The 13,837-nt window shown below is 40.2% G+C and overlaps 2 protein-coding genes across 2 annotated transcripts in view; one reads left to right on the forward strand and one right to left on the reverse strand.

Annotated features, from left to right (window-relative positions):
- TFG (TRK-fused gene) overlaps positions 1 to 119 on the forward strand; it is a 19,106-nt gene extending 18,987 nt beyond the window's left edge. The window contains exon 8 of the mRNA XM_009993392.1: positions 1 to 119. Within this exon, the coding sequence (XP_009991694.1) occupies positions 1 to 119 (119 nt within the window).
- Positions 120 to 2,354: 2,235 nt separating this feature from the next.
- Positions 2,355 to 13,837, reverse strand: part of ABI3BP (ABI family, member 3 (NESH) binding protein) — a 31,271-nt gene continuing 19,788 nt past the window's right edge. The window contains exons 6-10 of the mRNA XM_009993346.1: positions 11,646 to 11,725; positions 10,156 to 10,185; positions 9,000 to 9,161; positions 5,072 to 5,185; positions 2,355 to 2,824 (exon numbers count right to left, since the gene is read on the reverse strand). Coding sequence (XP_009991648.1) covers positions 2,709 to 2,824; positions 5,072 to 5,185; positions 9,000 to 9,161; positions 10,156 to 10,185; positions 11,646 to 11,725 — 502 coding nt within the window. The 3' untranslated portion in view covers positions 2,355 to 2,708. The remainder of the gene's footprint in view (positions 2,825 to 5,071; positions 5,186 to 8,999; positions 9,162 to 10,155; positions 10,186 to 11,645; positions 11,726 to 13,837) is intronic.

A 13,837-nucleotide genomic window follows, 5' to 3' on the forward strand; every position in this document is an offset into this window, starting at 1 on the left:
GCTTCACCCCCCCGCCCGGCAGCACCATGACCCCCCCGCCCGCCGGGCCCAACCCCTATGCCCGCAGCCGGCCTCCCTTCCCCCAGGGCTACACCCAGCCTGGACCTGGCTACCGGTAAGGAGGTGCTGCCCCGCCCGTGCCACCCGCACCAACGATTCCATCCCAACAGACTCCAGGATTTTTAACTGAGATTCCAAAACTGTAATGAGGCAGAACTATAGCTGTTAATTAAATTCCGCAGGGGGGAGAGGAAAGACCAAACAGATCTTTCCTGCTTTCAATTGTATCCGCTTCCTAGTTTAATTTGGGGCTGGGTTGTTTTTGGGAAACACTACCTAAATGTCTGTAAAGTGATTGTATCCTTCGAACAAGGCAAGCCAGAATGTCAAAGATGCTAGTTGGAAGTTTAGCCCATTTATCAGGCTTGTTTTTACTAATACCATGATGTACTAAGTTAGATTCATTCTGGAGGTAAAACTAGGTATGATGTGTTATAAATTGTAATGCTCACATGGAAAACTAATAAAAACCCTGAATCTACTATTTGAGTCATCTTTGGTTTAGAATTTACGTAATACTGAAGAAGAAAATAGTTAAATGACAAGTGTGCATGCTGGGTGTGCAGATACTGAGGTTAAGATCAGTGGTGCTTGCATTGGTAGGAGAAGAGACATTTTTAGGTATGTAAATGGAGGAGTGTTGCAAATTGTGATTGCTTTTGCAGAGGCTGTGCAGCAGCAGATGGTTTTGCACTGTCTACTGTTATTAACTGCCAAGTAACCCACTTACCAAATGAATAAGAACCAAAATATAAAATCTTAGAGCCCCTTACAAATTTTACTTTAACAAGGGCAGGGGGAGAATTGTTTTATTACTTGAAAATTTAAGCAAAAATGTACATTTAAAAAAGGACTCTTAAAAAGGAACAAGTTTCCACAGGTTCTCTGCCACCCAGAAAAACTTGGGAGTGCAGTTCTAGTGGCTCAATTTTGAGCCAAGAAAAAGCAGATCCAGAGCTTTAAGAAATTCAATGGACTATATAACAGGGGAGGGCAAAACATTCTCACAGTTAATATTTTCCATCTTACGGATTCTAGGAATACATAAAACTAAGTAGGGAATTAAAGCGAACTGGGCCAAGCCTGAACTCTAATCAAGACAAATTAGAAAATGAAGTGAGTGCAAATATTCCTACCTTCAGCATCCTTACATGGTGCTGCTCCACATCAGCTGTGCTGTCCCGCGAGCCACAGCTGTCACTGCTGCTTGGGCTTGTGTCAGACCCAATGCATCAAGTGTTCATTGCACTAGATAACCTGTCCCTCTTTCACAAACTACTTCCTAAAATAATAGCATTTGCTGAGAAACTTAACCTTTTTTCATGTAAAACACTAAGAAAAACACTTGATTTAAAAATATTTTATTAGGAGTACAGTGTACCTGCAATGTACTTTATAAGGCATTTTCTATTTCTACTATATATATATATGGGTGTTCCTGTCCATATTTTTTTTCAATATAATAGTAATGTAATGAATAACACCTTTAAAAAAAACTACATCTCTTTATTTAGTTCATAGATGTTCAAGCAGTACAACAAGTAGCTTTGAGGGAGATTTTAATGAAAATTACTGTAAAGCAGTTTTAAAGTTCAGTTACCACTATTTCCCCTTTGTCCCCAGTGAACAATGTTTCAAATCACCGTTTTTAAAAGTAAGCCTGGTTATGCTGTTATAACTAGCCTATTCTTTGCTATTTCATGTATCTTTTCAAGTTCTCCTGCACTGTATGTACATTTGGCTTTTGAGCCAGTAAATCTCCTTCTCTAAAAATGACATTTTCATGAAAACCCACAGCCATGGAGGCCAGTTTTTTTGGGTTTTTTTTGGCTTTTTTTTTTTTTGTTCCGTGTATGTACATACCTATTTGCTTTAACTGAGGGAAACCAAGCCCACCAGCCAACCCCTGCCCAGCTCTGGGGCGGTGGCTCTAACTGTGCAGCAACAGGCGGAACATGCGGTTTTGATGGAGCTGAAGCATTTGAAAACAAACATGTTAAAAAATAACCAACCCACTGACCTGGTAGTTTAAAGCTGCATGTATTGCAACTGACGTCAGTGTTTTTGGCAGGAGTATAAACTGTTTGTACATGTAAGGAGAAAGCGCTTCAAGTTTACTGGTGGCAGCATATTCAAAATCCTAGGGGTTTTTTTCTATAATTTATGAGTGGGGAGACACTACAGACCTATCTGGACAGGTAGCTTATGGCATGTTACAAGAAAACCAGTGAATATTTAAAAACTAACACACATTTCATTCCACAACCAACTCTGCCATAACTGTGCCTTAAACATTTATTACAACATTGTGATAAATAATATACACACCCTATCTTTTAAAATACCACATAAACCATACCTTAAGAATAGGGAGCCAGCTTCCCTATACATTATCCTACAACATGTCCCTAGCCTTTTTGGGATTTTTTATTTTTAATCTAGAATTTGTAAAACTGGATAACTACAGTAAGCAGCCTATGCTATTACACAATTAATGCAGTATTGGCATTAGACTTGGATAAACCCTTGCACATTGGCAACCTTACATAAGTGCCAGGTGTGCCATAAACATTTCCATCTCTCAGCCTGCCTTTGGCAGTCGGTGGGGGTGGTAAGTGCTGGGCCTTCTCACTAAGATGATGCGGCATCTACCATTTCCCAGGTATTGATGTTCCACACTCATACCAGCGAACGTAGTTGATTTGAGTCTCCCCTCCTATTTTTCCAAATTTGACAGGTTCTTGACGAACTGCTCTGAAAAATCCTGGAACAGAAAACAAGAGCTGTGTTTGCACACCTTCCTTTGTTTTCTCCGTGAAGTCTGAACACAATTCAGTTAATGGCTAAGCTAGTCCCTAAGCTGTGACTCCACTGCTCACAGTCTTGCTGCCCTGCCACTGATGAGCACCCTGAACCAGCTGCCATTTGCCCTCCCAAGTCAAACAAAAACAAGCTCTTGGGATTGCTGCAGCCCAAAGCCAGGGAGGTGCATCCTCCCTCCCCTCCAGACTTGTGTTCCCAGCATGCACCCAGGAAGAGTGCCAGCTGGTCCACACCACTGCCCTCCTCCCCGCCTCTGGCTGCTGCTGGGATCTTCTCTAAACAGGAGGCTGTTCCTCCTTGCAAAGTTACGATGGTGAAATAGTCCTCACTGCAGCAGCCTGAACACTGCAGGGAACCTAAATAAACCTTGACAGTTAGGGGTTTTTCATGCTGTTGTCCCATCTTCAAGCAAAAGATCCAACCTCCTGCATTAGCTCTGTTCTGTGTGACAACATGCATGCTTCCCATTCAAACCATTAAGTTAGAAACTGAGGGCAGCAACTAGTGCCGAGTACACTCTGCTCATCCTAAGTTTGTGTGGCTAAAGTGTGCATGTGTAGCTGTGTGTATGCATAGAATCAAAGAAGTGTGGCATGGTTTGGGTTGGAAGGGATCTTAAAGAGCATCTAGATCCAAGCTCCCCTGTATGGGCAGGGACACCTGCTGCTACAGCACGTGTGCACACGAAGTGCTGCTCTGCAACTGATGCACAACAGCAGTCAAGAGGCTCTCCCTGCTCTTCAGGTCAACTGTATGTAGATAAATGTGCTGCTGCCAGGGAGGAACTGAGCAACAATGGGCAATCCTTCCTCTGTTTTGTTCATTTACTAGAAATACAAGCAGAAGAGGTGTGTGTATTTGTGTGTGGGAGCATTGGTCCATTGTTTTGTTGTCTTTTTTTTGTTGGTTTTGCTTTGTTTTGTTTTCCTAAAAATGAATGTAGCTCATTAATCCACTGCAGTTGCTGAAAACAAATTTGTTTTAAGTGTCTTTTAAGCTGGGGTAGTGAGCTTTTTAAATAGAAGGGTTTTATTTTGGGGCTTGGTGTTTTTGGTGTTTGTTTTTTGTGCGTGTGTGTGTTTTGTTTTTGTGTTTGTTTGTTTGTTTTTGTTTTTGTTTTAATTTAAAAAAAATCTGAAAGGTCATCTGTCCTGGCAATGCCAAATTGGATTCAGACAGTCCTTCATATAAACAAAATACCTTTACAAATGGGCAATACTGACTGGGAAAGGATACGCAAAGCCCTCTTTGAAAAAAACAAACAAACCCAAAAATCCAAATAAGGAACACCTTTCACATTGTTCACCTACTGTGTTTTCTGAAAAGCTGGTGGAAGATTTAGGTGCTTCACTTTAATCTCCCACACCTACCTCGTTGCATTTCTGTACTTTTGTCAGTATTTTATAAATGGAGCACTACATAAGGGAAGGTTTGGTCAACACACTGATGCTGTACTGAAAACTGTTTTGATAGTTTTCTCAGCAAAAGACTCCATGACACACTAAGCATGGGCATGTGTGTCAATACAGCCTGCCCTCTTACTCCCCAGGGGAATGGAATACCTCACCCTGGCACTGCTGCTAACAAGCAAGGCAGGAGTTCAGCTGACAGAAATACTATTTTCTTTCACTCGAGCCTCAGCAATGTGTGTGAAACAGCCAGGTCACAGCTGCATTTAGGACATCCAGTCCCATGCCCACTTAGATCAGACTGGAATTCTAAGCACCCGGTTCAAATTAGTGCACACAGAATTACTGCAGTATGAATTATATTTTCCAGTAATAACTTTTTAGTTTCTCATTAGCACCAAACAAAGCTGTTTAATGCCCAACTGATGATTTACTGCACTTTAAATCAACCTTGCTAGTTTGAACATAACACTTCATGCCTCTCTTGCAAATTCAAGTTTGTGGTTGGGTTTAAATATGTAATACCAACTGTGAATAATCTGTTGGAATGTTTTAAACAGGAGGGAGGCTGTTTACTACTGAACAGAACCCGAGTCATAACCTTATTTCAGTTAAGTCACTGCTTTTATTAAAAAACTTCTGGACTCTCTTCTGCCTGCAAAGCTCTTAGTCTCTTTCCATCACCCAGCCCAGCAGTGGGCCCTGAATACACCAGCAGGAAAAAGAAACACACAAAGGATTTGTCAAGGTTTGCTACAGAGACTGGCGTAAGGAATTACCGTCTTTGACTGGGAGATCCTCTTGCTGTCCTGTCCTTCCATCTAAGAATGAGTCCACAAATTGGCAGTGATCTTCTCCATGGCCCCTCTGGTCTCCTATGTTATAAAATTTTCCTGAAAGCAAAGAAGCAGCAAAGTTGAAAATGCATATACAGTTTAGTGAGGGGTATTTCCAAAACCCACCAAAGGCAATGGGCTGTGCTCCTTGCTTGGTGGGGAAGCCAAGGTGAATGCTACGATTCTTTTCCTCTCAGGATCTGTAGCTGAAATTAGAATGTTATGTGGGTACTCCAAGTACAGTGCTCCTGGCTGTAGACAAAAGTGCCCCATTCCTTAGCCAAAATCTATACCTGAATGTACTTTTTCTCCCCCCTTACATTTAATACAATAAGTGAATTTCTATTACTACCTAGAACCTCATCCTGACTGTATCAAAAGAGAGGTAAGTTTTGCTAGTGTTGGGAATGGAATGGTGGTTTGGTTCCCTGTCAGGAAGACCCCAGTACTTAAAAAAATAGTTATAGACCACCTCATAACACAGGCAAGGCATGTTTTATAAATCATGACAGTTTTGCATATATGCACAAGAGAAACACTTTAACAAATAGATGACCTTGGTATAGTAACTGCTTATCCAGAGCATGAGGTGTGCCTGTGTATTTATTTGCAGGATTGTTTAACAGTACACTTGACTGCAGCTGAGTAGAAAACAAGGTCTGAAGTGCCCCATGCAGCACATGCTGACATTATGAGCTGCATCTATCCTGTTAACAAGAGGATTCACAGTGAAGGAGTTTTGACAGAGATGTTTTTACTTACTGATCTGATTTGCAAGACATTAGTAAAATTCAGTTCAGAAGATGGAGGAAAGCATGCTACATTATCTTCCCAAACCTTGGCAGAAAACATTTTCAGATAAACCTGTTGTTTTTTCTAAACTCATTTCACAGCACTTCTTGTTATGTTCAGCCTTTGGTTGTGAGGTTGAAAGGAAAGGTGAGAGCATCAAGAAATAGGCTCAGTACTCAGGCATGAGCTAAGCAGAAAGTCTGGTTACTCAATTAGATGTCGGGTGTCCTGTAGCCTTGAATCTCCGCCAGTCTGGCTGTTTGAGAGAGAGAGAGGTGGCTTATAATACTGCTCCCTCAAGTGCAATCAATAAAAGAGGAGCCTACCAATAAGCTCTCTCTTTCTCCTATTTTTGTGATCTGATCAGTACTTTGCCAAAAATTCTCACCTCCACATGATGGCCTCTGTGCACACAGTTCTTCTCGAGCTTTAGAAAATTATTTATTACTGTCTAGTTTTGTCTGCAGGCATGTTTTTTCCATTGGAGAACTGGTCAGAGGGAGTTCCTCTCAGCAATTTTTTGGTTTCAAATTAAGAACATTCAGGCTGCCCAAAACAGCATTTTTTTCCCCGGCTGTTGAAGGTCACACTTAGAATTTATTTTTTTCCTCTCCTCAATAAATACCTTTTTAAAATTTTATTATTTTTTTTTTTCCCCCCCTAGGTGGCCTGCTTTTCTGGATTGCTTACAGTGACTGCTCTGAAGGACTGTTAAATGAGGTCAGCGGTAGAGGCTGGTTTATAGAACAGTCCTGGCATATATAACATAGATCAGTTTGTCTTCATGAGAGACAGAATAAACCAGATATTTTTATGGCTAACATAAGAACAGTAACTTTCAAACACACACATACTCTTCTGGCCCACAGAATAACTTACGTGTAATACAAACAATTGCTATACATAAATTAGCAGCATTCTCAGTGACTATTAAATTGTTACTGCCCAGTTCTTTCCGTAGTAAGGGAACACACTGAAAAACATTCAGCTAAAAAATGACTAAACTAACCTTTCTCTTGGGGATAGAAATTCTAGTATGGAGTAAATTTTTTTTTTTTTAAGTGTTCCCTTATGGGTGGTCTTACAGAAAATTAGGTACCATTTTTGTTTTATACATTGTGAATTCTGCAATAGAATAATGCTAAAAAACAACACACAAAGATATGGTTGTTGGCTGCCTTATGCAAAGCACCCAAATTTCAAGTTCATTACACTGCTTAAACAGCAAAGCTTTGGATGATAATTTCAGTGTGAGGTGGAACATGGACTTCAGTGCAGCCCTTCAATGCTGGCACACGCTGCCCAGGTGGCTGGTGTTAGCAGATACACCTCCACTTGTCTCAGGGGCACAAGGAGACAAGGTGTAACAGTGGAACACAACAGAACAGAGCCTGGCTTCAAACTTGAAACTTTCTCACTCACATATGCAGCCCCATGCAATGACAGTCTCAGTTAGAAAAGTGGCAAAAAGCAGCTCTCCTTCCATGACAATATTACAATTCTTTCAAATATTGTGAAAACTGGTCAAGCACTGATTTTAACAATTCAAGTGCAAGAACCAGGCTTAGTGAGTACAAGGCATACAATGTGTCTACCATCATCTCTATCCAGCCAAGTAAAATCACCACCCTTCCAGCAAGAACAAAAACAATCTAATGCAAATAGGAAAATGGGCTCCTGATATATTAAACTTTTCTTCAGAGATTGAAGTGGTTTTCACTACAGTGTTAATTCACTTGATTTAGGGCTGAAGTCTAGTCCTGCTAGATTAGCACTGCTATTTCCTCTTCTGGCTGGTTTTGTGATACACTGTGCCTCATTGCCAGTGTTTGTCATTTGATCACAGCTGGTTAGTACAGCAACAGCTGAAAGAAAGATACCTCTGTTCAAAAGAGTCACTTCTATTCACATAATTGCTAAGAAATTATTTAGGTATGAGGCATTGTACTTAATATTAATGACAGGACTTCCCTTCCTTGTCTGCTCATGGGTGAATGGTGCTGGGTGCAAGGCTGGGCAGCTTAAAATTATATCAGAACAGGCTGCCCTACACTCCCCTGATACTCACTTTCCATGTTCCTACATACAGAGGCCAGAGCTCTGCTCCTTTGAGGTGCTGAGCTCTCAGATGGGGCAACTTTGGGTTAGGAAAGTTGATTCTTTCAGCTACTGTTTCTCCTAGTAAATTCAACTCAATGTGATGAAAATACTGACTAACTTGCAGTCAAAAAACATTTTCCATACACAGCTGTGCTATACTCTTTGTGCTAGGGATATAAAACTAATGCCATTGTGATAGAGTTGTCCATGCAGCTCTGTTAAAAGATGGACTATAAGAGGCTGATGTGTTTCTAAATATAGCTCACACAATCTACATGAGAGACGAAGTTCTGCTTAACTATCAACTAACTGAAAAACACTTTTGACAGGCTGCTTCCCCAGCCTACACACAACACATGTCATTTGATTCAGGTCTTAGACATATGACACTCTAATGACCTTAAGACACCAAAGAAAACTTGAGAAGATAAGGCCAGGAGCCTGCTGTTTGTAATAAAACAAAATCTAAGAAAAAGAAGGGGGCAAAAAATTAGCAAAAATGGGGAAAGTGAAAACAAAAAAGTCAAATCAGGTGACTAAAACCTGTTGACTAGAGTGAAGTAATGTATTTATAAGCCTGACATTAATGAAGCAACTGGATTTTACCAAATGGGATGGAAATTGCTGAGCTTATTCCTGGTCTAAAATTGCATCCCAATCCTCTAATTAAGAACTATTCCAAGCTACCTTTTACTGGCAGATACTTGATCTTTATCAACTTTCCATATGAATCCCAGGTTACTAACAGGTACTTAAAATCAGATGATCATCACAGAGAAGTAAGTCTTGAGTCTGAAAATTCAGTATCAAAGACATCAATGATTACTGAGCACAAGCAGATTACTATTTATGATTAATCTGTCTGTGGACTAGATTGAACATACCTCATCACACTTTAGCAGAACTCATCTTAGGTCTGGAATGATGATATCTTTAAGGAGTATATATTGATGACAACACTGATTTGAATATCTCTTACCTGTAAGTGAATCACTGAGGTATATCTTGTATCTCAAAGAATTACAAAGCTGCACACCTACGAACTTCTTATACCAAGTCCTCTTTACATATTGTTTCCCTTTGCATTCTGAATAGGTGTCTGAATTGAATGGGATTTCAGTCCAGATAGCATCCTTTCCCACTGCAGGAGAGGAAGAAATAGGCTGAAGTATGATGCTGCTTACAACATTATGTACAACAAATATATGCAAATAAATAGAATTAGAAACCTTGATGGAGCAGAATGTACCACAGCACCAGTCACCTGCATTTTGAACATTACAGGTATTTCAAGGAAGCACCAAAAGGTGCAGATATGATAGACACAGTGAACTGCTTCTGCTCTCTGTGTGTGGTGCCAGTTGGAATAAGCTCAATTCTAAGGCATTGCTAGGGGGACAATGTGTGTTGGCGAAACTCTCATTTACAAAGTGTGTGCTACAGTTTTTAAGTGGGTTCAAGCCAGGACTGTCATCTTTCAGCAAACCTTGTGATTTAATAGAAATACACATAAAAATTGTCATGACATATGTGGAAAGAAAGACATCTTGGTGTTTGTCAAAGTGATGTCCATTACAAGTGCAAAAAAAGCAGCCCAATTTGCTTGAGCCATGTCAGCTGTTCTTCAAAAGTTCAGCCCACCTCCTACTGAAGACAGCAAGTCTTGTAGGTGGCCTAAAGCAGAGCTGGATCAAGCCTTCAGAAGCAGAATTTTTTTTCTAAAACACAATGGCAGATAAACAGTATCCTCTGAGTTGTCCTCTGATAACTCACTTTAAAAGTGTGGAGTAGCTTATTCATTTTAGAGAGCTTTCTTTTGCTTTAAGGACAAGACTGAGAAAATATAAAGCTGTCCTTGGCTCATTTGTGTATGTTGGTTTGAAGCCATCCCAGCTGCCCTGGAAGCACCACATCACATTGTTTGTGTTCTGCTGCTCAGGTAAACAAGCAGCCTGGCTTACCAGGGGTATGGGTGGAAGGAGTGAAATCATGTGTGAACACTGCATGATTGCATAACTCATTTAGTTGGTGCAGTGCAGCCTGCCTGCCACCTTACCCCACTGGGTAAAATTATGCTATCTCATCTCAGTTCTGCAAAAATTTTGATCAGAAGATACTATATACAAAAAGCTTACTTGAAATTGGTTCGCTCACTCTTGGGTCCGCTAGGGGAAGAAAAGAGACATTCAATCAGATACTGTAAAATGAAATTTCCCAATATGTCAATGGGAAAGCATTAGTAAGTGGTTTTCTACAGTTGACATAAGCTGCAATCTATGAAACAGAGAGTTTTGGAAGAAAAGTTCATTTTTGGTATTCAATTAAAATAAGTATTTTTCTTATGTGAAACTACAGTATCAATGAGCTTTTAAAAAGCTTTTTTTATGGGACAACACAGTCAAACGTATTTCTAGTAAAAACAAGAGTTTAAACTAGCAAAACCCAATTATACTTAATCTTTTTTAAACTTTCAATTGCAAAGCTTAAATAATAAAAGAGATCCATCTATAATACTTGCCACACGAAACCTGCCTAAGCAAGCCCAAAAGAAAGAAGTGGATATGTGCAATTAAGAAAAAAACAACAATAACTGACCACTTAATTTGTCCAAACAAAACAGGATACAGAGCATAAGCCTTGTCACTCATGAAAACAGCACTTGGCATAAATATTTTTTCAGTTTTAGCAATCTGAGATTACAAAGAGTATATTCAAAGTTTTTAAATAAGTGTGGCAAAGTCTGAGCTCCTCCTTGACTAATCCCTTGCCTAGCCAAAACTCTCATCATCAGTGAGAGCACTAGATGAAGACTATTATATTATTACACCTGGCTCAAAACACCAATTGAGAAAGTATTTTTAAAGACCTGGTATTTTGTATGGTCCTTAAGTACTATCAAGCAATAAACACTTCTACACAAAAGATGGTTTCTTGCTTGTAGAAATTCAACAGGTCAGCTGTAGTTAACCTCAAAGGGAACTGGAATAGGGACAGCAAAGGTGCTCTGATTCTCACCTCTGAGTCATATAAGACTTAACTGAGAACCAATCAATGGTCAAAAGGCTCGTGTGTACCTCTTTAACAGTTTCACTCAAGAGTAAACAGGGTGGAAGAGAACATACTGGGACACTGACTTTTCCCAATTGCTATTTCTTAATCCTTATTTCAGCCAAAAGACATCACTATTTATAAAGCAGCCTTATTGAACAGGTAGCAAAACAGCCTATAAACAGACCACCTCAAACAAATACCTCATGTTCCCCATCCAGAAGTCATGAATGAGTTTGATAGACACAAAAAGGTCAGGTATATTAATCTTAAATGACTGACCTTCTGTAAAGATAATGTTGGTTTCTTTGTAACAAACACCAGTCAAACCCTCTGTACTCTCTTTTTTTTACCCTGCAGTCTGGCCATCTTAAATCCTCCCACAACGTAGCCCTGTTCTCAGACTGACCTCTGACCTTCAAGGCACTACCATAACATGTTCAGTATTAAAAACCAGTCTGGAGATAGTAAAGAGCAAGACCAGACACAAAATGAAGCAAGAGAACCTGTCATACATCCCACAAACATGGGCACTAAAGCTACTGTAAGTGATGGTCAGACCTTTGGAGGTTCTTACCTGATTCAGTACTGAAAGCCACAACACTGCTACTTGGACCTTCACCGAGAGGGTTTCTAGGTTTCACATGGAATTCATAACTGGGGAATAAAATAGAAGAGATAAAGATTTAGCAAACCAAGCATTCTTTCAGAGGCTAGTGCAAGCAAACTGCCAACTTATCTCTTGGTGCTACTTGCCTCCTGCAGAAGAACAAAAAAGCCTCAATTCTTGCTCTGAAAACACTGATAAATTCTCTGTCCTAACTGTATAAAGCCTTTCTGAGCACATCATTTACCAGCCCTTTTCATAATTCTTTACACACATAATATTACTCTTTGATTTAATACACCACTGGTTTAAGTCAGTCTCCACATACACGTGTTTTTGATTCTGGCAAAGTAAGCAGTTCAGGTGAGGTCTGCAGCATTGTTATTTATTTGCACATTTTTCATTCATAAGAACACAAAACTCCAATTCAGTGCTTCTCAGGCCCACCAACACTGACAAACAGGGCCAGCGGTGAAACACAGGACATGTCTTCCAGGACAGGTGCTCAGCCACAGCAAAGATGCAATTGCTTGAATATATATTTTAATAGTAAATATATGGAGCAATGAAAAGATGTTGTGCAGCATTTCTTTCTTGTATTTTAAAAATAAAGTGACACAACACCAGTCTGTATTGTAGTTATCTCATGATCTCTTTTCATCACAGCTGTTTTTGGGAACCAAACAAAGTGCTATAAAAACAGAGCAAGATGAAAGAAAATATCCAAGCCTGGATCCTCCACTCAAGCCTCTCCCACCTCACAGTACTTGTTTAAGAGTGGTGGACAGGGAAGACAAAGTGATTTCTGACTCTGCAGTTTAGCTGAAATTGACGCTTTCAACCAGAAGTTCTAAGTATACAGCTATTGAAAGACAGTTGCAAACCTAAAATCGTTACACAGAAGATACCAGACAGGTGAAGCAGGAAAGCGAGTTACAAGGATGGACACTGGACACAGATAGTATCTTAGATCAAGGGCAGAGCTAGGAACAGGCTCTGTATTTCCTCTCTCCCAGCACGCACTATCCCAGCAAGCCACTTCTCAGCTCTCCTGGCTCCAGCCCGGCAGCACCTGTGAGTCTGTCACCACTCTCTGCCTCCCTGAAGGACCTGGATGCCCCCAATGCCAAAGTACCCCGAGGAGTAGCATGTACACACCCAGTCACCAGCACCCTATTCATGCCTTCCCCTGAGCTATCAGGAATAATCTGTCCCATGTGGGCTACCTACAGAGAGATGCTCATATGCTTTGAGTGCATATATGGTGAATCTCTCTCAACGTGGATTGTTCTTTCTTACGTGAGACAGATCCACAGGACACGAATCAAAAGGACTGGAGGCCTGGAAAATGGGCCCTAAATTAGAGACTAAACACACTGAGAAAAATGAGAATCCCAGATGTAGGCAATTAAACATCCAGCTCTTGACTTGTGAAGGATCCTTACCAACGATAACTTGGTAGTTCACAACTATAACATAGGGTTGTAATGTATTGCTGAAATTGGTTCCAAACTGCAATTTTCTAAAGAAAAAACTATACCGCTCTCAGTACGGTTGGAAATTTGTAAACTCCACTTGTGAGTCCCTACAAGAGACAGAATAATTCAGTCCAAACTTTGGATTACCTCTCTTAGCTCCTTGGCTCCTGCAAAACCTGAATAGTTCACTAATTAACCTCAGTGGACTAATCATGTAGTACCAAGCAACTGCTTTCCATTCTGCTAAGACAATACTGGACTGTGAAATTGCTTACATAAGCAATTGTCTTTATTTCTAGGGTTTTCTTTTTTAAGGGAAATACTTACAAAGATTGGTATGCTGAACAAATGCATGGTGGATAATTTGTGGACACTTCTACATGAAACATACTCCAAAGAAGTTTTCCTGCTTCCTTCATGGCAGGAACACCTTATCTATAGCTGTTGTTGTAGTTTTGATCTCTTATAGCTCAACATACCTGTTTTGCTTTACTAGTAGTTTATGGTTTGACCTTATGGATAATAATAATCTTTGTCCCTTATTATGAAATAAAAAGAAAACTTTGAAGGGCACTGCCTAGGATTCCTGACCTAAAGGGTTTTGTTTCCATAGGACTGGCTATAAGGAAAGCACAAAAACTGAACAGGTGAAATGTTCTTAGGGAAGTGGACTGGGCAGCTGCA

The sequence above is a fragment of the Chaetura pelagica genome, unplaced genomic scaffold, assembly GCF_000747805.2.
Source record: "Chaetura pelagica isolate M959 unplaced genomic scaffold, ChaPel_1.0 scaffold101, whole genome shotgun sequence".
Lineage (NCBI taxonomy): Eukaryota > Metazoa > Chordata > Aves > Apodiformes > Apodidae > Chaetura > Chaetura pelagica.